The 25,545-nt window shown below is 34.6% G+C and overlaps 4 protein-coding genes across 7 annotated transcripts; 1 reads left to right on the forward strand and 3 right to left on the reverse strand.

Moving 5' to 3' along the window:
* Positions 1–640: 640 nt before the first annotated feature.
* LOC124929577 (protein NRT1/ PTR FAMILY 6.3) lies at positions 641–3,547 on the forward strand. Its single transcript, XM_047469979.1, has 5 exons — positions 641–823; positions 908–1,125; positions 1,198–1,769; positions 2,439–2,750; positions 2,847–3,547. The coding sequence occupies exons 1-5, from the start codon at positions 718–720 to the stop codon at positions 3,400–3,402; spliced, it is 1,764 nt and encodes a 587-aa protein (XP_047325935.1). The 5' UTR covers positions 641–717; the 3' UTR covers positions 3,403–3,547.
* Positions 3,548–4,682: 1,135 nt separating this feature from the next.
* On the reverse strand, positions 4,683–10,541 carry LOC124929498 (oxysterol-binding protein-related protein 2A-like). Of its 3 annotated transcripts, none has more exons than XM_047469876.1 (11): positions 9,851–10,541; positions 8,786–9,148; positions 8,081–8,177; positions 7,307–7,713; positions 7,062–7,217; positions 6,305–6,472; positions 6,085–6,225; positions 5,750–5,998; positions 5,558–5,671; positions 5,181–5,462; positions 4,683–5,117 (listed from the first exon to the last, which is right to left on the reverse strand). In XM_047469876.1, the coding sequence occupies exons 1-10, from the start codon at positions 10,262–10,264 to the stop codon at positions 5,238–5,240; spliced, it is 2,334 nt and encodes a 777-aa protein (XP_047325832.1). In that variant the 5' UTR covers positions 10,265–10,541; the 3' UTR covers positions 4,683–5,117; positions 5,181–5,237. The 3 variants fall into 3 exon arrangements, with proteins under 3 accessions (XP_047325832.1, XP_047325830.1, XP_047325831.1); XM_047469874.1 differs by having other exon boundaries at positions 8,786–9,151; XM_047469875.1 differs by having other exon boundaries at positions 4,683–5,462; positions 8,786–9,151.
* A 9,148-nt stretch (positions 10,542–19,689) lies between these two features.
* On the reverse strand, positions 19,690–20,736 carry LOC124930890 (probable lipid phosphate phosphatase beta). The gene has a single exon (XM_047471260.1). The coding sequence runs from the start codon at positions 20,675–20,677 to the stop codon at positions 19,967–19,969; it is 711 nt and encodes a 236-aa protein (XP_047327216.1). The 5' UTR covers positions 20,678–20,736; the 3' UTR covers positions 19,690–19,966.
* Positions 20,737–22,671: 1,935 nt separating this feature from the next.
* LOC124931624 (adenine phosphoribosyltransferase 3-like) lies at positions 22,672–25,304 on the reverse strand. Of its 2 annotated transcripts, none has more exons than XM_047472136.1 (7): positions 25,035–25,304; positions 24,830–24,940; positions 23,646–23,738; positions 23,413–23,562; positions 23,195–23,253; positions 22,995–23,064; positions 22,672–22,917 (listed from the first exon to the last, which is right to left on the reverse strand). In XM_047472136.1, the coding sequence occupies exons 1-6, from the start codon at positions 25,120–25,122 to the stop codon at positions 23,011–23,013; spliced, it is 555 nt and encodes a 184-aa protein (XP_047328092.1). In that variant the 5' UTR covers positions 25,123–25,304; the 3' UTR covers positions 22,672–22,917; positions 22,995–23,010. The 2 variants fall into 2 exon arrangements, with proteins under 2 accessions (XP_047328092.1, XP_047328093.1); XM_047472137.1 differs by having other exon boundaries at positions 22,992–23,064.
* Positions 25,305–25,545: the final 241 nt, after the last annotated feature.

The raw sequence follows: 25,545 nt of genomic DNA on the forward strand, positions 1-25,545 counted from the left end.
TTACTTTTGGTATTACGCAAACAAATGTCGTCGAACAAGACTTTATGCGTTGACAAGATATGAATAGTTTTCATGTGATTTCATATAATTTTTTTTGGGAAAAATTTTAGGAGTCAAAAGATTATATCCAAGATCTCGTTTTTGAATGAAAGTTATTCAATGTGGAATTCTAACGGACAATATGTGCATGAAAAAAATTGTATTATGGTTAGTCGTATGTGTCACTAAGAGGTTGAATCGACAACTCATTTATTTTTGTAATGTCGAAGGGTGACTAGTATTTTGAGTCTTGGGAGTTTGGACCATCCAAATTATTTTTTGGTGTATTATTTGGTTGAAGAGAAATTTTCGAACTTTTAATAATAGTAGTAAATATCGTTTATAATACTATTATATTAATTATGACTTTCTGATATTCAATAAAATTTGTTGGTGGTTAATTATTTTTCTAAAAAAAGGTACTAGTTCGATAATTTATGAAGAATTTCTTAAACCAGCTGAAATTACTAATGATTGTTGTAAAAATAGTTAAATAATTACGAAGTGGACTTTTAAGTAAAAAATGAAATAAAAAATTGTAATCGAAAATTAGGCTATAAAAAGACACTCCATGTCCCATTTCTGACACACACACTATACTTTGATCCTTTCATCATCTTTCTTCTCATTTTCTCTTTCTCTTCTCTTCTCTCTTGTGCTTGTGTTTGTGTCAGAGCAATGGAAGTTGAAGGAGCTAAAACCTTCCATGATGCCTGGGATTATAAAGGTCGCCCTGCCCGCAAATCATCTTCCGGCGGCTGGATTAGCGCCGGAATGATCCTAGGTTACTAATTATATATAAACATTTTATTTATCTATTTATGAAATTAACTATGCTTAATTAATTTCATATTAATTAATTAATTAGGAGTGGAGATGTGTGAACGGCTGACCACGCTAGGAATTGCGGTGAACTTGGTGACCTACACAACCGATACAATGCACCTTGGAAATGCAACCGCCGCCAACACCACCACTAACTTCCTAGGAACATCTTTCATGCTATGTCTCCTCGGCGGTTTCATCGCCGACACTTTTCTCGGCCGCTATCTCACCATCGCCATTTTCGCCGCCGTCCAGGCAATGGTAATTATTATCATCATCATCATATTCATATTCCCAAAAAGATTTCATTTTTAACCTTTCAATTCATCACAGGGTGTCACAATCTTGACAATCTCAACCATAATCCCAAGTCTCCGACCGCCGAAATGCTCCGGCGAAAACCCAACTTCCTGCATTCCAGCCACCGGAAACCAACTCATGGTTCTATTCATAGCACTATATCTAACTGCTCTAGGAACAGGTGGGCTTAAATCGAGTGTATCTGGGTTCGGATCCGACCAATTCGACGAAACAGTGAAGGAAGAGAGAGCCAAGATGTCGTCTTTCTTTAACTGGTTCTTCTTCTTCATTAGCATCGGGTCTTTAGCGGCGGTTACTGTTCTGGTTTACATACAAGACAATATAGGAAGAGAATGGGGATACGGAATCTGTGCCTGCGCCATTGTTATCGGATTAGTTGTGTTTCTGTCGGGAACTAGACGGTACCGTTTTAGGAAGCTGGTTGGAAGCCCGTTGACACAAATAGCGACGGTTGTTGTGGCGGCGTGGAGGAAGAGAGGGATTGAATTGCCGTCGGATGCTTCTTTGCTTTTTGACATCGACGATTTGCCCGTTGAAGAATACAAGAAGAAGAAACAAAAGTTACCTCACAGCAAGCAATTCAGGTAATTAGTTTAATCAATTTTCAATCTTTAATTTTATCTGTTAATTAAACTTTAAACCCATCAAAAAATTTCTTAAAGAATCATAGGAAAACCGTGTATAAAAGTTTGCATGGTACTTTTTACTTTTTATGGTTGTGAAAAAGAGAGTTAATAATTAACTATTATGATATTTTGTTATATACAAAAATAATGACTTTATTCAAAATTGGTTAGTAGCTAGTATATATCAGGTAATTTCAACTCTAAAGAATCAACATCGGATTTGAATCCATGTGTCAGACAGCTAGCCAATATTAGAAACCACATTCATTGAACTATCATAATATTATTAATATTATGTAATTTAATTTTTCTTACCATCTTTAAATAGGTAATAATAATAATAATAAAATAAAATAGTTGGTGTGTGATCCAAAAAAGTATCAAATAATTATTATATATAAGACACGACTCACGGAGCCCATCTGCCAACCCAAATCGGTATCCTCGGTCCTTGCACAAGCCTTCCCCACATACAAACTTCCAAACGGGACCTTCTTCACATACAGACACAGACAGAGCAATTCAAAGGGCTGTTTGATTGATACTTAATTAATAATAATATTATTATGGGTCCTCATTCTTTGTCTCTATTATTTGATATTTTCAATGGATGATTATAATTTGCAGATTCTTGGATAAGGCAGCGATCAAAGACAGACAAATATCCGTTACCGCTGTAAACAAATGGGAGATTTCAACATTAACAGACGTGGAAGAAGTTAAAATGGTGGTTAGAATGTTACCTATTTGGGCCACCACCATTTTGTTTTGGACCGTCTATGCCCAAATGACAACTTTCTCCGTTTCTCAAGCCACCACCATGGATCGTAGCATCGGAAAATCCTTCGAAATCCCACCCGCATCCCTAACCGCCTTCTTCGTCGCAAGCATCCTTATCACCGTCCCAATCTACGACTTTATAGTAGTCCCCATAGCCAGGTTAATTAATTTTCATCTTATGCATCCATTATCTTAATTTATTAATTTGTTACAAATAATTTAATTGTGTAAGTAAATCCATCAACAAATTAACAGAAAACTTCTGAAGAATCCGCGAGGCCTGACTCCGCTTCAATGTGTCGGGGTTGGTCTAGTCTTCTCCATATTGGCTATGATCGCGGCTGCCCTGACCGAGGTCAAGAGACTTGACGTAGCCCGGTCTCATGGTCTGACTGAAAACGATAAGGCAGTGATCCCCATCAGCGTATTCTGGCTGATCCCTCAGTTCTTGTTGGTGGGGTCGGGTGAGGCGTTTACTTACATGGGGCAGCTTGATTTCTTCTTAAGGGAGTGTCCGAAAGGGATGAAGACAATGAGCACGGGTTTGTTTTTGAGCACTTTATCATTAGGGTTTTTCTTTAGTTCTCTATTGGTGACTATAGTTCATATGGTGACTGGAACAACAAAACCATGGTTGGCGGATAACATAAACAAGGGGAGACTTTATAACTTCTATTGGCTATTGACGATTTTGAGTGTTTTGAACTTGGTTTTGTATCTTTGGGCTGCGAAATGGTATGTTTATAAGGATACGAGGCTCGCAGCCGAGGGGATAGAGTTGGAGGAAGAAGAATTCAGCAGCCATGCTTGAAATTAAGAAGTTTAACCAATTATAATATATCAGCAGCCAGATTTTGGTCATGAAACATACACACAAACATAGAGATGGGTCTCTCTATCTCCACTTGATTAAGTCTAATAACCAATTACTACCTTCTTTGTGATGCTTTTTTGTTGGAGTGTTTAATGATCATGTCAACTCATGATGTTGTATAAAATTAAAGATTTCGATGTATGTATGTGATGATATATATTAATAATAATGAAAAGTTTTCGGGAATAATTAATTTATAATTCGATCACTTCTCTTTATTTGTTCATGTAAAGTTCTTTAATTTAGCGACGCTACGATTAACGCCAGCAATAAGCGTCGGTAATAACTAAGTAATTGTAGGTTTTATGCGACGCGGATTTTATTTTACATTTGCCCTTTTTAGCGACGCTTATTACTAATTTATTTAATTGTTAGCTATGTTAATACTATCTTGTTAGCTAATTTTAGTATCTAATAACGTTTTTAATATTCTGGTTTAAATACTGTAAATATATTAAAATTTATCTATGTTTAGACAAGTGATTTCTGCACTGCAAAACATTACAATGACAGGACTTAAATATAATAAAATTTATAAAATGAATCCTTAAATATATAATTTTTTAATTTCAATTATCAAAAATCAAACTTGCTTTTTTCATACATCATCAACATAAAAATAATCTAAAATTTAGTTAACTATAACATTAATTATCAACCATTAAAAACTTTTATATTGACAAGAAAATCATTACGAAAACCAAAAGTAAAAATGAAAAAGAAGAGAGCTCGTACTCTAGACTTTTGGACACCCAAAGCCCAACTTGTGATTGTTTTAAGTCTAATAGTATAAGCCCAACTTGATTTTACAGTTTTAAAATTAAAATAGTTATTATAATTTACAAATTAGTTCGTTTATATTATTTTATCTAAATAAATAAATTTATATTAATAAATTAAAAAATATATTACTTATTTAAATAAATAAACTCATGTAATTAATTTTATAATTACAAATTATTTTAGTGTCATTGATTTATTATTATTTAATTATAGATAACAATAATATTAAATACAACTAATATTCTTTTAAAAAATCTCAATTTTAATTTTATATTAATAATGTCTTAAAGAATTATAATTGAAAATCTTAGTTAGTGACAAGGTGCAAGGAGAATTAAGGAAGTATTATTATTATTTAGAATGTGCTTGTTATATATATAATCATTTAAAATAATAAGAAATAGCATTAAAAACAAAATTCTACACATGAAAAAAACCCACAATCAATAGTGGGTTACACAATTGCACTTAATTAACCGTGTTACAATGCAATTTAAATGAGATCTATCAGTAGTGCTTCTTAATATCGACTTTTATCACTTTTTTTTTTTTTTTTGGCAAATAGCTTGTTTGAAAACGGCATAACTCTGATAGTGCTGCTGCTTTCAAACAATGCAAAAAAAAAAAAAATGTGACGAGGAGAGAATAGACAAAGGCCATCCTGAAAGAAAAAAGGAGCCTGTTTGACTGATTTATGCATAGCAGCTGCCTTGCCTGCCTCAAAACCTGATTGGAATGGAATGGAATGGAATGGAATCTACAACATATTTCAGGTTCCTCCTTTTTATTTGGATTATGTCAATCAATCAGTCAGTCAGTCTCCAATGAATTGCCAAGAAGGATCGATATCCCCATCGAGATCATACTCTCTGCAAATCATTTCATTTCAGACATGAAAAATGGCTTCATGTGAGATTAAGGTTTGTATATACCTTGAATGGGGGAATTAAGGGATGGAGGATGTGATGATTCATGTGAATAGTTACTATTCAGGATGATGATGTTTTAGCTGCTTTATGAGAAGAAGAAGAAGAACACTCCAGACTTTCTTCACTGTTAAGCTCGCCAAATATATTAGGACATCCATCCCATTCTCCATTCTCTCGTGCTTCCCAGTAACCGCCAACATATCGGAATGTTCCATTTTCTGATGATGATGATGATTCTCTGTGGAACCATCTTGGCTTCCATCCATTTTCTTGCAGCTTACTTGACTGCACACACACACAAAAAAAGAAACTGACTGAATCATGAAATCAAGAAATTTATAAAATAAAATAAAATATGGAAGCTATAGTAATAAAAATACCATCCTCTGTCGCCTCTCCAACCTCAATTTCTCTCCATTTGCCTTCTCGTACTCTCCGTTCTCTAAATGTCTTTGGTCAGGACGGAGTCTCGAATCAGTAGGAGGCAACTTTTCCTTCATCAAAACCAGATATACAATTAGATAACCAGAAACTGATATTTTCTGAATTTAAATTTGAACAATTTTTTATACCTTCAAACCTTGTGTAATCTCATTCAACGTAATTGCAAACGATGTCAAGTTGTACCGTGTGAGATTCGATGGGGGATGGACTCTCTTCCACAACAAATGTGCATCATCAGAAACTTCTTTGAGTTCTTTCCCTCCCTTTACATTATTAGTATTCCTATCACCACTGATGTAATAATACATGCTATCGTCCCATTTACCAAATAATGTGGCAACCTTTTTTCCACTTATATCTTCGACAAATCCATTCACCTGTCAATTTTTACACCACAGAAAATTCTTTAACAAATTCCAGAGACGTCAACAGAATGCAAAAGAACAGGATATGCTTAGTTAACCTGGCGAGGGTTGCGATCGAGCATTGACTGTTCTTTGAATTTGAGTTTACAAGAATACTGGCGGTTACTGCGTATTTCCATGGTCCCGTGATGATCGCAATACAACTTTCCAAGAATAAGATTGTAGATTGATGTTGTTACCTAAGCATGTCAATAACTACTTGTTAAACCACATTATTAAGAGAACCCCATAAACAATGATCACAAGTGAAAAAAATACCTTGCTCCATTGAAAAATCTCTCCATCACTAAATTCCAAGGTTAGAACACCCACAGGGTCGAGTTGAATTGATCGACCCCAAAATTTACTTCTAAGGTTGCTATCACCCCAGAATTTCCATCCCCTTCCTTCACAATGGCATGCAATGAGTGTTGGGTGATGACTAACCTATTTCATGCATGAGAAACTCAATGAGCACGAGATAAAAATTGCTGCTGAGGTTAATTATATACACATGAATTTACAATAAACAAGTGTTACTCAACTAATAAAGTTTCAGTCAACTAGTTGAATGAGAATATTATCGATGATAACCCTGATTTCAACTTTTGGTGGAATGATATTTATGAGGAACCCATCAGAAAGTAAGGAAAAAATTATTTCTAACATTGATCAGAACAAAGAAAATAAATATGTTAAGATCGCTAAATCAGAGCAAGGCATCAATGCTACAGAAGTTCAGCTACATGTCATTGGAGCAGTAATCTTTGATGTTGATTCTTGTTTTTCTCTGAGACCTCCTTAGTTTATCATTTGGATATATGCATTTTGATAATTTATGACAAATAATGTCATGACTTAAATTGTAACGATTGTTTGGTTTTTCCCCCTCGGTAGATGCGAATTTCGTGTTTATAGTGAATTAATAAAAGGATCTCACTTTTCAAAAAAAATTGTTTCAGACATTTATACATGATGGTTCAAGAACAAAGTTGAGGCCCCCCTTCATCGGTACCTAGTATGCGAAGATACTGACCTTTTCTGAGAAGAACCGAAGACCTTTATCAGGATAATCAGCCTCGTAAGTCTCTCCCAGTAAAGGGTTAAATGGTTTGCAGTGCCGACCTTCACATGAAGCATATCCAGATACGGCAAAAGCGGCAACATATAATATTCTCAGGAGACTGTTCCCCTATAAGTATAACAGGAAATTCCACAAATTAGGAAGAGACTTCAACTTGACATAAACTGGCCCATCAACAGAATATGAAGCTTACTTACCTCTTTTCCATGCTTATATGCACGATCCAACAAATACGAATATTCCAAGTCCTCAAAACATTTCTGAAGAGATGAGATTGGCTCATTAAAGTAAACAGGTAAACAAACTCGGGTAAGATCTTTTCCAACATTATCTTTGATCATAGACCAAAGGCTAACGCCCTTTTCTTTCTCAGCAGGATCCGGAAGCTTCTTTCTCCTCTCAATTTCTACGTCCAAGGTCTCGATGTCATTAGTACACATTTCCTGTTCTTTAGTCTCATTAACCTCACCTGCACTAGGCCCAAAATCTATGGGCGGGTCAGAGAATTTTTCTGCTGTGTCAAAATAGTAGGTCTCTTCTTCGTCTGAAACTTCTTCAAGCTCTTGCTTGTCAATGTCATCAGATGAAGTGGTTGTGCTGCATTCTGTGATTTCAAAATAATGTTAAGAGTACATTCATTTTCCATCATAAGCAAGTGCTATGCCATTTCTTTCTCAGCAGATTATGGGGAAATTTATTCATACTAGCAAGTGGCCAATAAGCAAGCATGCATTTAATAGATCAAATTGTTTTTAAAAAGGTTAAAATTGGATATACTAGAATTGTCACTGTCGTCTTAAATAATCAATTACATGATTCTTTTCATCCCAATAAAATGAAATTCACTTCTTCATTTTTTTCAAAAAGAAAAAACAGAGCATGCAAGACAAATATCACCAAAATTCAAAGATGGAAAAGTATACTAATGCCAACATAACACTGAATATGGAAAAGAGATACAACAATCATACCGCTATATTTTGTATTCCTCAAAGAGGAGATATCATTCTTTATTAATCGGTAAGCACCATCGTGTACCCCAGATCCTTCAGTTTCAATCTGAGCTGCCTGAATGAGCAAGAGAACATTCACTAAATTGATTTAGGAAGAGGATAGACCATTACTCTGTAAAAAAATGAAGCCTCAATGGCCATATCTGAGAGTCTATTCGTGCAGCTCTCTCAAACTAGGTTTTAAATGGAGACGTTATTAGGAAGTACACTCATAAGACTCCTTGTGATCACTTGTACCCTCAGGAGATCACAAAAAAAAAACAGTAATAATCACTTTTGAATTTGGATGGACTTTGTATTTGGCTCTTTACTAGTGTACTCAAACTAAAAATTATAACATGGAGAAAGTGGTCTTAAACAGACCAAATGTAGAACGTACGGTTATACCCTTTTCTTAAGAAAACTATAAATATGTAGCGACACCACCAGTAGGAACAAACCAAGAAGCAATAATTCATAAGTCAGTTAGTACCATGGAGAATGACATGATGACAAGCCGTGATGTTCCATTTTACATGACTTGTTTGTTGGTCTGTCTATTAGAATCTTGGATTTTATTATCGAAATAAATTATATCTCATCATCATCATCAAATACTTAACTATATTTGTTTTATAACATTTACATTATTTGAAGGAAGAACAGCAATAGGAAGTTACTTACCTCTAACTGCCTTAGAGTATCCAGCAAATTGGAACGCTCTTCGCAGAGAACGCTCAATTGGCCTTTAATTTCTGAAAACTCTGAGAGCATGATCTGCTCACAGTCGTGAACAAGGGGTTCGCCAAGTCCTTCCTCAAGCAAACGCTTCTTAAGCCTTTCGGTTGATATCTTTACATCCCTTGGTGGAAATGAGGATAGACCATCATTTAAGGGCCTGAAAGCAAATAGATTTCCAGTAGAAACCAGAGCTTCTATCCAAGCCGCTCTATCTTTTTTCGATTTGGTCCTTAGGTGTAAGGTCTTGGTAGCCGTAAAGATATAAAATCTCCTGTCATCGGATTTACTCTCTCTAAATGAAGACACCTGCTAAGAAAGTTATTAAATATCATCTTCTCAGTAAATCCCATTAACTGCTACCCAGAATCCAATTACTCATGATTAGGTTTATACAACTATAGATGTTATAAATACCCTAAAAAGATGACACGAAATCTGCAGAGGAAAAGGGTTAATCTACAAGTGAAAAGCACCCGTTTGATCTCAGAGCACCGTGTTTCTATTTTTACAGCAAGAAACGACTCGGTTATGTAAAATATTTGGCAATGATGGAAGAAGAAGACGAGACAGAAGAAGACACAATTGATGTGAATAAGCGAGAGAATCAAGGAAAAGGAACTGTAAGTATATGCAGATGAAAATAAACAGCAGATCGGGATCGTGTGAAAGAACAAAATCACAAAAATCAGAACGGCAACTTGATGTGACCACAGCTTATAACATAGGCCTACGACGTAGCATATCGTGGCACCTTTCAAATATACTGATGTGACCCACTTGAGATTAACTAGCAGTTGTAAATGGGTAAAAATGGAAAAAAAGTTAATGCTAGAGGTTGACGAAGAAAGCATGTTAAAATGGCATAATAAACTTCGGCCGGTCAATGGACCGGCGGACGGTAACCCAGATATCAAAGCAGAAAGACGGAATTGCCAAATAATATTGAATGAAGAAGAAGAAGAAGATATGAATATGATTTGAATTCCTCCTTCCTATCGAAATGCTTACCTTGAGATGAACGAGAGCCTTGCGATGCTTCCTCCTGCTACCACCGGAGATATCGAGACGGGATAGTCTATTGCAAGAGACATCTCCGATCATCCTGACGTCCTCGCCGGAAGGAAATAGGTCAAGATTCTCCTGCCAATAAATCTTCGAGTAGGAGAGAACACCATTGCGGAGTAGAAACCACCTCGATCTCCATCCTTTGCCGTAATTAGTCCATTTATAGAGAACGCCGGCAAAACTCGCATCAGATCCTAGCGGTTGACCAGCATTAATACCGTCAGATCCGCAGGAAACAGTCATCGTCGCAGGCAAACCGGAACACGTTCTCGTCGGCGCGACGTTCGGCGATTGGTCTCCGATCCCTGGACTCTCCAACGAAATGCAACACAGTGGATGCATTTCCTTGACTCGCATTGCTACGTTCGTTTAGTAAGTAAGTACGTACACGAACTAATATCGCCGATTATTACACCACACCGAATCAAATCGCCGTTTCACCTCCGCCTCCACATTTCCGCGTCATATTTCTTTACTTGCATATCTGCCGGCTAGGGTTCATTGTGAACCGATCAACAACAGAAAGAACAAATGGGAAAAGAGTTGATGGAACTCTGAAAGTGATGATAGAGAGAGAAAGAGAAAGAGAGAGAGATTACTCAAATAAGGTGAGGTTTGTGCAGAGTCGATCCGATTAGGAAAAGCGCAAAATACAGAGCTATATATGTGTGCAGAATTCAGCCTAATGGCAGAATCGTAATTAACTTCCACCATTGAAGCGGACTTTGCTTGCTTTCTTGCTTACTGGATGGATGACACCCTTGCTACCGTAAGAAAGAGAGACTCTGAATCCCCAGGGATTGTTTGGTTTCAACTATTCACCCCCATGTGTATGTAATATTTTATTTAAATATCTTATACAGAGTATCTTTATTATTACCTTTTTTTTCATACTACTTTTTTAATAAGTATTAATTACTAACACTAAATACTTTATAATTAGACAATTAAATCATCTCACTTACAAAAATTACTTTACTTTCTTTTCTTAAAATCATAATTTATTTATTTTTCTAAAAGACAATTAACAATACCCTTCAATAATATTAAACTTAAAATATTAATTATAATTTTTTTTTAAATAATTTCATTCTACTGTGCATATGATTCGGTTCTAAAATAATTGTGAAGAATATCACCATTTTTAACTTTATTTTTATTGCATTTTACCGACTTGTAAGATATTAACTATTGGGAAAAAGGCAAGGCAATGAAGTGACAAATGATAATTTTTAAAATTGAGAGGATGCTATTTTTTATGGTATCAAATTTTGCCACACTTTTTTCATGGGTAATAATAATAATATTAATAATGTAGTGTCTCTTCCATGTTCTATAATTTTGACGATTCTGATTCTGTTTATACTAGATAGATACATTTAGATAGAGGAGAAAAGTAGAAAGAAAGTTACGTTTACATACAAAATAGGTTAAATTATAATTTCTTGCGTTAACTTATTACGTAAAATCACTTTAAATATCATTACGTAAATGCTAAACACTCAAAATTAAAATTGAATCAAACGCGTATTTAGTATTAGACTTCTTAGTGCTAACTCAACTCGAGTTATTTTGTCTTCTACATGTGATGTCATCGATTCATGTATATAAATAAATAAGAAAAGGTAATGGGTCCAAATGATTGTCTTTTGTGAGGAGAGAATTAAATTAATTAAGAGGATGATAAAATTAAGAATGAACAAAAAGGAAAAAGGCAATGCAAATAAGATAATTAGTGGGAGCCGCTTGATAATTATTTATTTAATTAAATATCGTAATTCCTAGATGACGGGAAAGAATACATGCCAAAGTTAGTAATAAAAAAAAAAGAGAAGAAATGCCAATTGCCAAGGGATATTCTTTTTTTACATTTGTGTATATTTCTTAATTTGGATCACTGATAATAATAATAATAGCGAATATACCATTTCAAGTAATACTTATATATATATATATATTTAACTAGGGTGAAGAAGTGATTTTTCTTTCAAAAAAATAATCAAACATTTTAACTATTGAACTACTAGACATAAGTAATTATTATTTATCATTGGAAGAGAAGCACTTTTTAATTAACTAATATACAAATCATTCATCTTCTTAACAAGCTTTTTTTTTTTTTTTTTTTTTTTTTTGTAAATACCTAAAGAAAATGAATGAATATTGATATCAAATAGAAAATGAAACATTCACTTTAAGTCTAGTTATAGCAAAACATTTTTATTTATTTTGAAATTAAAAAATATTAAACTTCATAATATCACATTTGATCTCTTAAACATCGACTTTTAAAGACATAATAAACATCGCTTGCAATCGCAATCATTGGTTGATTTCCAAACTTTCACTCACGGCCGAAAATGATTGCTCTACCGAACATGAATACATGATAGCACCTCAAATGTGGACTCAAATGCAATATGTCCTCTTTCATTCGTTCATTCATAGTTATAGACATTAGATATATGTAGTTTTTACTAAATGGGTAAAAAATATATAGTTTATAGCTAACTAGGAAGGGAGACAAAGAGAATAATCAATAAATATTCTCTATTTTGGGAACACTTTTTGCTTCTGATTTGGTTAAGGGTTTTTACCCGAAGTGAAGTGCAATACAATAAGTACGGACTAAGCCTTGAATTCTCCAATTACCAAACATGGATCATGGTAGTATTTACTCGTCCCTTGTGCATATTTAAGAGCCATCACATCTGAGCTTAAATAGAAAGCAACCATTTTTGTATAACATTTTTCTAACAACCTACCACAACAAATATTATAATGATATAGTATCAATGAATTTTGTAAAATTATCTTTTTACTTATGTTTTCTATGACATTTTTTTATAAGACATCCATATCTAAATATATAACATAATCTCTAACAATAACATATTTCTTGGTTTGAGACGTCTTTGCACTCTATCATCGTCAAGACATACATCATACTCACATGTCGGAATCAATTATGTTATTTTCTCTATCGATTATGTCCTCCTTTTTAGAATCTTCTACTATAAGATCCTCAACACCAGATGAATGTGCTCGCCCTCCATCTCGGGATTCTCTTGGTCAACATAAGGCAAGTCAGAACACCCTAATCCTCTGCGATATCACACAACTTTTTCGTTGTAGAATTAACCATGGATTAGTGTCATGATAGTATAGGTGAGCCTAACTTGAGGTCTTTCATGCTCCATAGATAGAAATTTCTAACTCAACTTTAATAATTTTTACTCTTTTCAGTACTAGTTCTCATTAGACTTTAGGTAATGAAGGAGTCAAAAAGTAAAATTAACTGTATTAGCTTCTAACATAGCAATTTATTGATAAATGCATCTATTCTCATACATTTTTGCAAAAGTAAAACATACCATTTTTTTTTTCTTTTAATATAATCATGATAATACGAAAATTTGACAAGTGTAAAATTTATTGAGTAACTTAAATGATAAATGAAATAATATAACTTATTGATGTATATATAGGTACCCACTTAAATTTTATTATTAACCTATATTATTCTTCTTGCACTTCCTAAATCGAATATCTCTACATCTTCAATATTTGGTACAGCCATCATATAAGTTAAGATGGCTGAGTTGGATCCCTCGGTCGTAGTTGGTGCGTAATTTAATCCATTGACATCCTCCTTTGCAAGATAATTTGTTGAGAAATTAGTTAAAATGATTAAATGAAAGAATATGATTTAATGATCAATAGGTGCCCACATAATTTATTAATAATGTACACTAATAATAATATCATTGTAGAATTTGAAAAATTGAGATGCCAAATTGGGAAAATCAAAAACACTTTCCCCCAAAAATATTGATGTCATAACTTTGTGAGACCAAAACCCATCCCCCATTATTAGCAACCCATATGTCTCTTATTATACACTACAACTCATTTTAACAAGCCAATACTAATTTTCTCTCTTGATTAAATCTCAACGGAGGGGGTGTTTCGGGGTCCAACTTAATAATGGGGAAAAATCTAACTTAGTCTCAATCACAAGTCTCTTCCTCTAAGACAATATTTTTCATGTCTAATAACATTACAAAAACAATAATGATTATTTAAGTGTCACATAAGGGGGTGGGTGTCGTGTGTACATTAAAAATGAACATGGCTTTAGGAAGCTTATATAACATGCAAAAGTAAAGGGTACCCACTTAATTGGATCTTTCTTTTTTAATATATATAAATATTGATGTACAACCCTAATAAATTAAATTGATGGGGGGAGTGGGCACATTTTGTTGTTGTTTAAATGCTCTCATTTAATTAAATTATAGATAAAGTTTTTTAAACCTATGGTGGTGTCCTAGACTTCATGGTTGTGGGGATCCACATGGTTTTTAGACTTTAGATTGAAGGACGGCCCTCTCAACAGTAACTGCCTTCTCTCTCTCTCTCTCTCTCTCTACAAAATGGGGGAGATTTGTGTAAAGGGCAAGAAAACTACTACCTTGAGAAGGGTCTAATCAAAAGTTGAAAGCCTTAAAGGATGGATCTTGCACCATTCCTTATAAGTGAATTATACTAAAAAACCCACTCACACAAAGAGCTGTAAAATAAATTATTAGTATTTTTGTACCAAAATTGATTTGCTGCAATGATTTTTTACCCCGGGTGTAAAAAATACCCTTTTGCCATACGGTAAATAAAGTACGGTCAGTGTTAAAAATGGGAGCAGTAATGTTACAGTGAAAGGGCACTGGAACTTTAATTAAATAGTGGCTAAAAGGACAAAATCTTAAATAGAAAGCAAGGTTTAGTTAGTTCCAATTTCCAAAGCACTAAACTATTTTTAATATAAGAAAAAGGTACTTTCATTAATTCATTAAATTACCCATTTTTAATTAACTGTGTGTGTGTGATATATTTCTATATATACATAAATAAAAAAATAAAAAAAATAGGCGATCCATTGTATATATATATATATATATATATATATATATATAAAACGACCTTGAGAGTCAAGAAAATGTCTAATCAAAGTACATATAATAAAGGAGGCAAAGCACTCGAGAGAAAAAGGAACATAAAGAAGCCCAATCATCTAAAGAAAACAAACAAAGGGCAGGAGAAGAAGAGAGGCCTCTAGACTTTTATTTACTTGTAAATTAAAAATGAAATCTTTTTCATTAGAAAACCCAAACAGTTCTAAACTTAATAAGTAATTTCAAGTTTGGTGAGATATTGACTGACTTTAGGAATATGTATTGGTTGGTAATTTCCTGAAGGGACATAGACATTTGTCTAGAAAGAAAGAGGACCCTATTCAGTTCCTACCCTGATAGTTGATACTTGATATTTTCACCTCTTTTGAAAAGTGAAAACAGATGAATGGATGGATAGATGGGTTCTCGATCAGACCTTTGCACTGTAAACTAAACTATATTCATTCATTCATTCCCCTGGTTAGTCCAAAAGTGAAGAGCCAAGAAACAAGATAGTGGATGGAATCATTTCCAAGGTCTAGTTTCTATGGGGATGCTAATTAATTTCACCAGACAGGCCAGTGCATATTACAAGAATCACCTTAAATATATAAATATACATTCTTTAATTAATTAGCCTAGCTAATGATGTTAGCAGGTGATATGTTTTTACTCAATGAATGCTGTAATGCATATTAAATTTAATATAAACAATTAAGAGAGAGAAAGTGGGACTAGAGCAGAACCTCCATGTGGGTTGCAGCGTAGTACATTGATCCACACATACATGCTACACTTACTATATTAAACTATATTATTATTATATGGTAGATTCTGCAACCATTACATAAAAAAGTAAAAACTAATTCATTAGGATAACATGATTTATGACTTATGATTAATTAGCTATAGGGCCTTGTTTGACGTGAGTGGGTTATTTGAATTATTTTAAAAATAACCCTAGCTAGAGGAAGAACAAACAAGGCATGCATGCATGCAGGCAGGATGTGCAGCTGGTCATATATAATTCAAATCAGGATGTTCTTAAGATATACAACAACAGCTTCTATTCTGGTGGGGAAACAGCTAACTTAGGATCACAAATCTAATTCCCCACTGCCTATCTCTTCATAGATTAGATTTAGATTGAATGAGAGAGAAAGAGTTATTTCAACTTCAATGTCTAATTGACCATTGCTAGAAGAGCATCATTTTCATTTTATACAATTATTACCATTATTATTATACTATATATGATGATGATAAAAAAGCAAACACATCTTATCATGTCAAATATGTCTCTCCCAGCACATCATGTGCCAACAAACCCACATCACTTATTTTATCCCCCCTACCACTCAAGATAATTCATGATCAATTAGGATCATCATGGATATTATTATTATTCATTATAACTTCTTCTTTCCCATATTGAATTAGAAGAACAATGCCCCCATGCCCAACTTGGACAGCAAAGTTCCATCATTAAAATGGGTCACACTCAGGTCCACATATAATTAATAGTCATGCAAATTGTAAAATCACAAAAATAATTGAACTTACTATATATTGCTCGGTTGGCACTTTAATTGCCACTCCAAGGCTGATCTCGCTTTTGTTCTTCCGTTGAATGCGACTCTCAACTCGATCTCAAGGGATATATATAATTGTTGTAGTCCCATCCATCCTAGGCAAAAAAACAATCAAGTTATATAATTAGTACAATGAGTTTTAATTATATTATACAAAGATATATAATGAAATGGGGTCTCACATAAGTTAAGTGGCAATTCATGACATTTCCGTACTTACACTTTATATCTTTTCAATAAATATTTAAAATTCTTACTTTTAAATGTCTTATGCAACTAATAAAACATATAGTCGTGAATTGGATATTCTCCAGAAGATACTACTTTTTCTATTAGTTTTTACATAAACATGGCAAATGGACGAAGAAGGGGGAACTGCAATAAAAATAGCATTAACAATAACATGCAGGTGAAAGACAAAAAGAACACCTGATAAGGCTGGTTGTATTCAATATTCATGGACTGGTGGTATTTTATTTTTATTTTCATATTTCTCTTCACACAAATAGGTGGGGTTAGCACAGAGCTTCACCCAGTCAGTGATGACTGTTTTTTTATCTCTTCTACTTTCTCTTATGATATTTCCCTTTCAAATGGTGTCGGTCTCCCCACACCTTTCTCTCTCTCTCTCTCCTGAAATCTTTCTCATATGCTTTCAGACTGAGACAGTCATCAATCTAGAAACATAAATTGCTAAATCATAGGCAGAACCCAGAACCCAGTTTTCATCATCATAAAAAGAGGGTGGTCCAGCACCTAGAATTAGACGAAACAAAAATACAAAAACAAAAAAAAACAAAAAAACTTATATATATATATAAAATAATTTGCACGACCAGAGCTTACCGTGGAAATGAGATGACCAAGGAAAAAGGTAAAGGCAGTAGCAGCAGTCTCAGATAGAGCTCAGTTCTCACCAAAGATTCAATCCTCTGCTTAAATGTTGTCCACAGTAAAGTCATAATCAATATAGTTTGACCAGGACCATATATGACTCAGCAATAGAGAAGACCACAATTAATTAATTCACACAATGATTCCAAGATTCCCCAGTAGCAATCCATCCCCCCCTCCCTAAAAGGAGTAACGCCTAAAAAGACACTCTATCAGTTAACAAGAAGTAGCCCATTCATTCACAAAATAACCAGAAATTGTGTCCATTACCATTATATGGGCATGATAGTGGTACAAAAACTCTATTTGGGAGATTCTACCCAAAAATGGATATGCAAAATCTTCAGTGTACTAAGAATTTTTGAATTATCTGATGCATAAATGGTTGAGAGACATGAATCTAGAATCAGCTAATCTCAAAGATATTTCTATTTTCTATAAACTGAGAAATTAAACTGGCTGCGAATCTTAATCAGTCAAGATCTAATCAATTGCTACAAGGTGATAGACAAGATTGCATGGATAATATTAGGTGAAAGAATAGAGCAGGTGAAGAGTGAGGCCCACAATTTGAATAACCCTATTACTTTCTTTTCAAATTTGAATCAATAAAGCAAACTTTATTACAAATCACAATTCCTCTACAGTAAATTCAATATTGGTGCCACCTGCCAAAAAGACTCACCATGGACAAAGCTTCAAAAGGAAGACCAGAAATTGAATGCATGTGCTCAGTCTGGCCGAAAATGTGGACCAGAACTCAAAATCTGTGGGAAACCAATGGAGATTGAGATTTTAAAAGGGACCACTGTCAAGTGTATGGAAAAAAATATATATATGATGTGATAGCATTCCAGCTGAGTGCGAGCGAGCAAATTCAAAGAACAGTCTTTTTACATCAACAACCATTAACAATGGATACAAAATACCAATAATGACTGTCATCTTTGCAGAAATAAATGGCTAGAATTAGTTTGTCTTTCAAACCATTAAACATCACATTTAGAGACTGGTTCCCTAGACAATTGAGGTTAGTCATTAGTAAAAAAAAACTGGAGCCAGTGTACCAGACAGTAAGAAAATATGAAAACAAATCAATCTATTGAAGAGAAAACTTGGCAGTCGGAGGCTTCCTGAAAGTCACTGATATCTATCTTAACCTAGTTAAAACTCAATTAAAAAGTTCCAGCCAAATGTTTGCATATCCATGTGCAACCGCTGCATGACATAATGCCAAATGACATTGGCATCATTCATAAAAAAAAATGACTGAAGATTTTATTTATAAATCAAAAGAAGACCATCCATAAGTGGTCAATCAAAGTAGCATTATCAATAGGAAAGCTCTTCATTACATGATTAAAGCGTGCAACTTTTAGAAAAACTGTTGAACGCTACATTTGTGAGAATTATCTACAGGTTGCAAAGGGGAACTTAAAAAGCATTATTTGTAACAAAAAAAAAGAGTATCATCAATCAGTGGATCAATCAGCATATCAATATGAAAGTTCATCATTACTTGATTAAGTGTTCACTTTTAATACAGTCAAATTTACCACTTCATTTGGCCACAAAAAATGTTGAAAACTACATTTGTGAGGATTATCTACATGTTGCAAGGTGGGACTAAGAAGCAATCTTTGTGACACAAAAGACTACCCATCAATCAAAGTAGCATATCAACAGGAAAGCTCATCAATTACATGATTAAAGTGGTTTAACTTTTTAGACAGTCAAATTTACCACTTCATGGGGCCACAAAAATTACTGAAAGATACATTTATGAGAATTGTCTACAGGTTGCAACTTCTGAATTTTCGAGCTATGGACGTAACTTGTTCTTTAGTCCTACACCATGAACAAGTGAACTACACTTAAGGAGCTGTGTCTTGTTACAAGATTGACTTTTCACTGAGCCACATGAACAACACTTAAGAAACATTGGCTTTAACAGCAATTTAACTAGGCCAAAATGTTATACATTTCTAAGTCCAGCTCTGCTTCCTCAGCCCTACTCTAGACAGAAAATTTGGGCCGGATTGATTAAAAAAAACATAAGATAGAATATATATTCCACATCTCTGAGTTCTCATTATCTTTGTGCCTCACAAGGGCCACGAGGCATTCTCATTAAAGATATAGAGACTTAGATTCTACTGTATAAGCTCAGCCATGAAGACACTTCAATGGTTAAAACGTTTCTGTGACAATGGCATGAATCATTATACATGTATACCTACCTCACTTCAATGGTATCAAATCAATCATAGGGAAAATCCACTATCTATTTAGGATAGAATTCCACATATGCACATACAAAACCAAGGTATGAGAAGAGACAGCATTATAAACAAGAAGAACCAAATAGGTTGATTAGCAAAATTTTGAGTGCATCTAAAGCTAATGCTTTGAAGCATTGATTAAAAAAAAAGGAACATTCAACCTTAATATAGTTGATTTGCCAATAGTTGAAACTGATGTATTTCATCCACAAAATGCTGGGAAAAAAATTGTTTAGACGAAAAGACAAAGATTTTGCATAACAACTTGAATGGAACAACTAACAGTACAAGAGGAACTTCAATCGGGAATCTGTTAATCAAAATTACAGGAAAATAGGCTCACGAGTTCCAGCTCTCATATGCTGAGGTGAGAACTGAACAGTTGAGAAAGTGAAAGACAATGTTGGCTTCAAGAATTCCAAGACAAGCACCAGCAACAACATCAAAAACGAAATGGCGGCCAAGGAAAATCCTAGAGACCGACGTGGTGGTTGCCCAAGAACAAACCAGCAAAACAATATAAACAATAGCATTTCCCTCGTCGACTAAACCTAACCATCTATCCACAAAGTCGATACGAGCTGACCTCAGTTGGGCAATTCCCTCGCCAATAACTGCCGAGGAGAGATACAAGAATGCAGCAACAAAGCAAACCCTAGAGGAATGGCCGCTGGGGAAGGACCAGTGATCGACGGCAAATGTTAGGAACATTCCTTTATTATACACAGGACGGGGCCGGCGAACGATTTGTTTGATGAGGCCGATTAGAAGGAGGTCGAGGATTCCTCCGATAATGAGATTAGCGATGAAGAAACGAAGGGTTGGCGAAGCGGAGGAGAGCGGAGATAGAAGAAGAGAAATGGCAACAGGGAAAAAGAGGCGACCGTCACCAGAGATCTCAAGGGTTTTGAGAAGCGGACGAGGGAGGATGGGCTGTGCGACGGCGTAGAGACGGCCGGAGACGGCGGTGTCTACGGCGGTAAGTCGGAGGAGGATTGATGACATCGCCGGTGGTGAAGCGGATTCTGGCGCTGGTGGTTTGGATTCCATGTGAGATCGAAATTTCCGGTTCAAAGCCGGCTCGACCGCTGATATGACTTAAGTCCGGAAATTTGAGAAACATTCGTGGTCACCGCATACGCATAATTTTTATTGCGCTCATGACCACTTTATTTTTATTTTATTTTTTTTTTGACAAAAATACCTTTATGTAAATATTTAATTTTTTTTCATTTCGTTATTTTTTTTTCTTTATACTCTGTGTTATCTCTCTCGCGACGGACACGACGACGGCGACGGAACCCTAAACGAACACATATACAGATCGACGACCAAAACCCTTCTAATATCAGGTGTTCATTTTATTATTCATCATACGTATCGATTTATGTTCTTATTTACATTATGTTTATCTTCAAACCCTAAACCATGAGTTTGTTCTTATTGTTAATCTTGTTCATCTTGTTCATATTTGTTCATCTTTTCGATGATAATATTTGCAGATGATGCACTGAATCGGTCCGTTTCAGGGAAGATTCGTGTGATCTCGCGAAGGTCATCGCGTTGCGCGAAGCGGCACGGTGGTCACGCGAAGCGGCAGGGTCGTCACGAGAAGGCCCATCGCGGCACGGTGATCATGCGAAGGGCCATCCCTTGGGCGTTTTGTTTTACATTCTGACTCGAATTTTGTTGCAAGTTTTCGTTGTTCAATGTTTTTTTCATCTTTTGATGTTTTAAGATTGCCTAGAAAGACAAGCCTAGAAAGACAACTATTTAACGTGATTAATAATACACTTGTTTCTGTTGTATCATTTTCACTGGTTTTAGTGGATAATTATCCAATTATTTGATTATCTTAAATTTGGTTCTTTGTGACAATTGTTTTTTGAAGCAATTTATAAGGCCATGTTGTTTTCAAATAACCTTAATTACTATAAATTATAGATTTTTAATTCGAAAATGAGTTTATTTAAAATCAATCTCAAATCGATTAAGTTTACACCTATAAGCTGAGACAAAAAATAGTAGAGAGAAAATTGATAGAGTTGAGGATATAATGTTTTGTTCATAATATTCAGCATAACTCTAAACCTATCCAAATTAAAGCCCTTAAATACTAAGTAAACCCTAGCAAAAATCTCAACCATAGTTAAGAACTTAATTGATAAGTCAAGACAAACAAATAGACCTGAATATGAGCAGATGACAAATTTTTTAATCAAACAAAACAAAGAAAATCATTTTTCATTCAGCTAAAAAACAATAATAATCGAATTTGGTGTTTTACACAAATATAAGTACAACTCCGTCATAACACGTACGCTTGCCCTTCGCGTGACAACCGTGCCGCTTCGCGTGACAACCGTGCCGCTTCGCGTGACCACTATGCCGCTTCGCGAGATCACACAGTTCAGAGCATCATCTGCGAATATCATCGTCGAAAAGATGAACAACCAATATGAACAAGATGAATAATAAGAACAACATAATAGTTTAGGGTTTGAAGATGAACATAATATAAATAAGAACATAAATCGATACGTATGATAAACAATAAGATGAACACTTAATATTAGAAAGAGTTTTGATCGTCGATCTGTATATGTGTTCGTTTAGGGTTCTGTCGCTGTCACCGTCGAGAGAGAACACGGAATAGAGAGAGAAGAGAGTGAAAGAAAAATAACGAAATTAAAAAATTTGAGTATTTGTATAAAGAATTTTTCGCGACGCGCCTTCACCAAGAGGAGGGTATTTTCGTCAAAAAAAATTATAAAGTAGTCACCAGCGCAATTAAAATTAGGCAGTGACCACGTATGCAAATAAGGCAATCTTTAGGGTCATTTTGTCAAATTTATCAGTCACTTTTATTGGAGAAAAAAAATAAAAAATGTCACTTAAAAAGACAAATTTTAAAACAATTATTTTATTAGAGAAAACAAACCATGTTATAAAACAATAAACACATTTTATTAAGTTTGTGAATAATTATTTTATTTAAATCAATATTCATTTAATATATTTAAGTTTATAAGGAGCCGACAAAAGAATGAAAATGATTGATTTACTGATTCAAAGTGCAAAGAAATACAAAGTAGGAAAATAAAAGCCAGCTGTTTCTGGAAATCATTTGAAAATCAACAGAAGAATGGTGTTATTTGAAAAACACTTAGAAAGTTTCAACTTGGGACATTGATCAAGCACAATGACAACCCAATTGGCAAGGCACCGATTGGAAGAAGATCATGATATGATTTGGACACTTTTCATGTTTTCCCATCCGCTGCTACTCACTGCAGGAAATCGATTTGAAATCATCAATGTTCCATTAATAGAAAGAAGGTCCTAGTAAAGACATATGCATTACTGCCTTTTAATGGATTGTATCAATGAGATTCGACAAGGACAAATAGGGTCTTTCCATTCAGCTTTTCTCGGCCCTGTGAGTAATAGGAGAATGAATGTTGAAGTTACTATAAACCAAAACAATGCAGTTGATTCATTATGAAATCCAAGCACAATAACATCATAATACAGGAAATTGAAATACATGATTGAGGGAAACCGCACCTTCAATTCTGGTATTTCAATCACACACGCACATTCAACTACTTCAGCTCCAGCTCGTTCTGACCACAAAAATAACTATAATGCATCAAATGTACACAATAAACCCTAGTTTCTAACTATATTCCATTCTGCTAAATGACTCTGAAATAACCATTTGTTCATTTGACATGCATCTGATTGAACAATGGTAATTGAATTGTGGGGAAAAAAAATAGTACCAAGTAAGCTCATTGCAGCACCGAGTGTGCCACCAGTTGCGATCAAATCATCAACCACCAGTGCACGGTCACCCTTCTCGACAGCTCCAACATGGATCTCAAGACAATCCCTTCCATATTCCAGGACATACTCCTCTGACATAACTCTACCTGTCTCATAAATTTAAATCCCATTTATAATCATCATCATCAATTCTGAAAAATACTAAATTTTCACGCTGATAGAAACCTACCTGGAAGCTTTCCTGGCTTCCTCAAGGGCACAAACTTGGCTCCAATAGCCAATGCAATAGCAGGACCAAAAATGAATCCCCGAGCCTCTATTCCTGAGACTCACACAAGCTATAAATCAAGATGCATTATAATTTAAGACTCAAATTAAACTATTTCAGCAGCTCATACATAATGAGACCTTTTGCATTATCCAACTTCATAATCTGAGAAGAAACTAAAAAATAAGTAATTTTCCTACATAGTAAATCTTGTCTCATACTTCATGTGAATTCTCCTCCTATGACAAAACCCAACCACTACATAGCAGACAGAAGATTCTAAAATATACATATAAAACAAGCAAAGAATATCTAAACACGCCATGATATAGAGACAAAAGTCAGGAATATTTATAATGAGAAGGGACTTTAAAACATATATTATGACACTGCATTACTTATTAAACTATATATTAAAAGGTATCCTGGAGTCTATTCCAGTGAAGTCTGCCAGAAAACTATATAAAATAAACATCAAAGGGGTGGCTTAAAATATTATAAATCAGACACATAAGATAACCCCACCAAGAATGACATAAGTTAGAATACTGTAGTAGCTTGGCTCTTACTCCTCTTCTTTGCAGCATGCTATCACCAACCGACAGCAATAGGGACAGAATTCATAAGGTGATAAAATAAAATAAAAGGATCAAGGAATAATGATGATCAAAGCAAGCAATAAATAATTGATCAATAGAAAAATGCAGACCAGAGATTGAAGCACAGGTAATATAGAGATGAACCAAGGGACAAACCACAATGAGAAACGGAATAAGCGGGAGGCATAATTATAAGCAATTAATCAAGGTGCAGGATTAATTGGATGAAACCCCACAATAGAGTGAAGCCAAGATTTTGCACAATTTGTGAAAGGGTAGGGTCCATAATTATGTGGGCACAAGCTGTAATGAGAGCACATGCAACAGAGACGACTCATCCGATATGTAAAAGAGGAAAATCAATAGCTCTAACAACCACCTAGCAATAAATCAAGATCAAACTCAAAATTACATCAAAAAAATAGTCTCTTGGAAGCTTATGCAATGCCATTAATGGTGTACCAGTAAAAAAAGAATAATAAACTAGTATTATGATGAACTAATTCATGATTTACTTAAATTTGAATGGACAATGTTTGTACCTACCTGCTACTACTGTTATGTTATTTCCTTTGTATCGGTCGACGAACAAATTAATGGTGTCCTTGAAGACATTTGGATCGAGTAAGAGAGTAGTAATGTCTTGAAACATAATCCCTGTATTGATTGATGGCATGCATATGGATATGGTGAGAATGAGATAGATAAAGAGTCTGAGGAAGGTGTTGGTATGGAATTGGATTATTATTACCTGGTTTGGGAAAGTCGGGGACTACACGGATTTTAGATTTGATGGCACGCCGACGAGGATCGTCTTTGCCGCCGGAGAGCGACGTCATTGTGCTGAGAAATGCAGATGAGTATGGAATGAGCGAAGAAGCTCAACAGCTCTTTATGATTCTGCGTTGTGAATTTTAGGTCAATTTTCTACTTCTCAAGGTAGAAGAAGCAGTTGAGGATTCTAGATAGATAGACATGCAAAGAGAGAGAGAGAGAGCGGCAGCGAAGAGGGCCTTCCGTCGGCTAGACTCCGGTTAACATTTATATGGGCAATCATCAAGAACCCAAAATATATAATAATTATATATTTCAAATAAATAAATTCAATCATTTCTAAATTTTGTACTTGAGAAGTTTACGGAATAATTTGAAAATTATTTTTCATTTTTTTTTTTTTTTTTTTAAGTTACTCGATTTAATGTATCCTCCCATAATTTATATGAATACTTACTATTTTAATTAGATGTACATGGTTTATTTCA

Source organism: Impatiens glandulifera, chromosome 3 (assembly GCF_907164915.1).
Source record: "Impatiens glandulifera chromosome 3, dImpGla2.1, whole genome shotgun sequence".
Taxonomy (NCBI): domain Eukaryota; kingdom Viridiplantae; phylum Streptophyta; class Magnoliopsida; order Ericales; family Balsaminaceae; genus Impatiens; species Impatiens glandulifera.

Excerpts from the sequence above, each read along its gene's own strand:
- LOC124929577 (XM_047469979.1), top strand. The coding sequence starts at position 718 with ATGGAAGTTGAAGGAGCTAAAACCTTCCATGATGCCTGGGATTATAAA. Across the intron at positions 824-907 it reads TAGCGCCGGAATGATCCTAG|GAGTGGAGATGTGTGAACGG; the intron begins GTTACTAATTAT and ends TTAATTAATTAG. Across the intron at positions 1,770-2,438 it reads CCTCACAGCAAGCAATTCAG|ATTCTTGGATAAGGCAGCGA; the intron begins GTAATTAGTTTA and ends TATAATTTGCAG.
- LOC124929498 (XM_047469874.1), bottom strand. The coding sequence starts at position 10,264 with ATGCGAGTCAAGGAAATGCATCCACTGTGTTGCATTTCGTTGGAGAGT. Across the intron at positions 8,178-8,785 it reads ATACTCTAAGGCAGTTAGAG|GCAGCTCAGATTGAAACTGA; the intron begins GTAAGTAACTTC and ends TTGCTCATTCAG. Across the intron at positions 7,218-7,306 it reads CATATAAGCATGGAAAAGAG|GGGAACAGTCTCCTGAGAAT; the intron begins GTAAGTAAGCTT and ends TTATACTTATAG.
- LOC124930890 (XM_047471260.1), bottom strand. The coding sequence starts at position 20,677 with ATGGAATCCAAACCACCAGCGCCAGAATCCGCTTCACCACCGGCGATG.
- LOC124931624 (XM_047472136.1), bottom strand. The coding sequence starts at position 25,122 with ATGACGTCGCTCTCCGGCGGCAAAGACGATCCTCGTCGGCGTGCCATC. Across the intron at positions 23,739-24,829 it reads TAACATAACAGTAGTAGCAG|GAATAGAGGCTCGGGGATTC; the intron begins GTAGGTACAAAC and ends TGTGAGTCTCAG. Across the intron at positions 23,065-23,194 it reads TTGAAATACCAGAATTGAAG|GGCCGAGAAAAGCTGAATGG; the intron begins GTGCGGTTTCCC and ends TATTACTCACAG.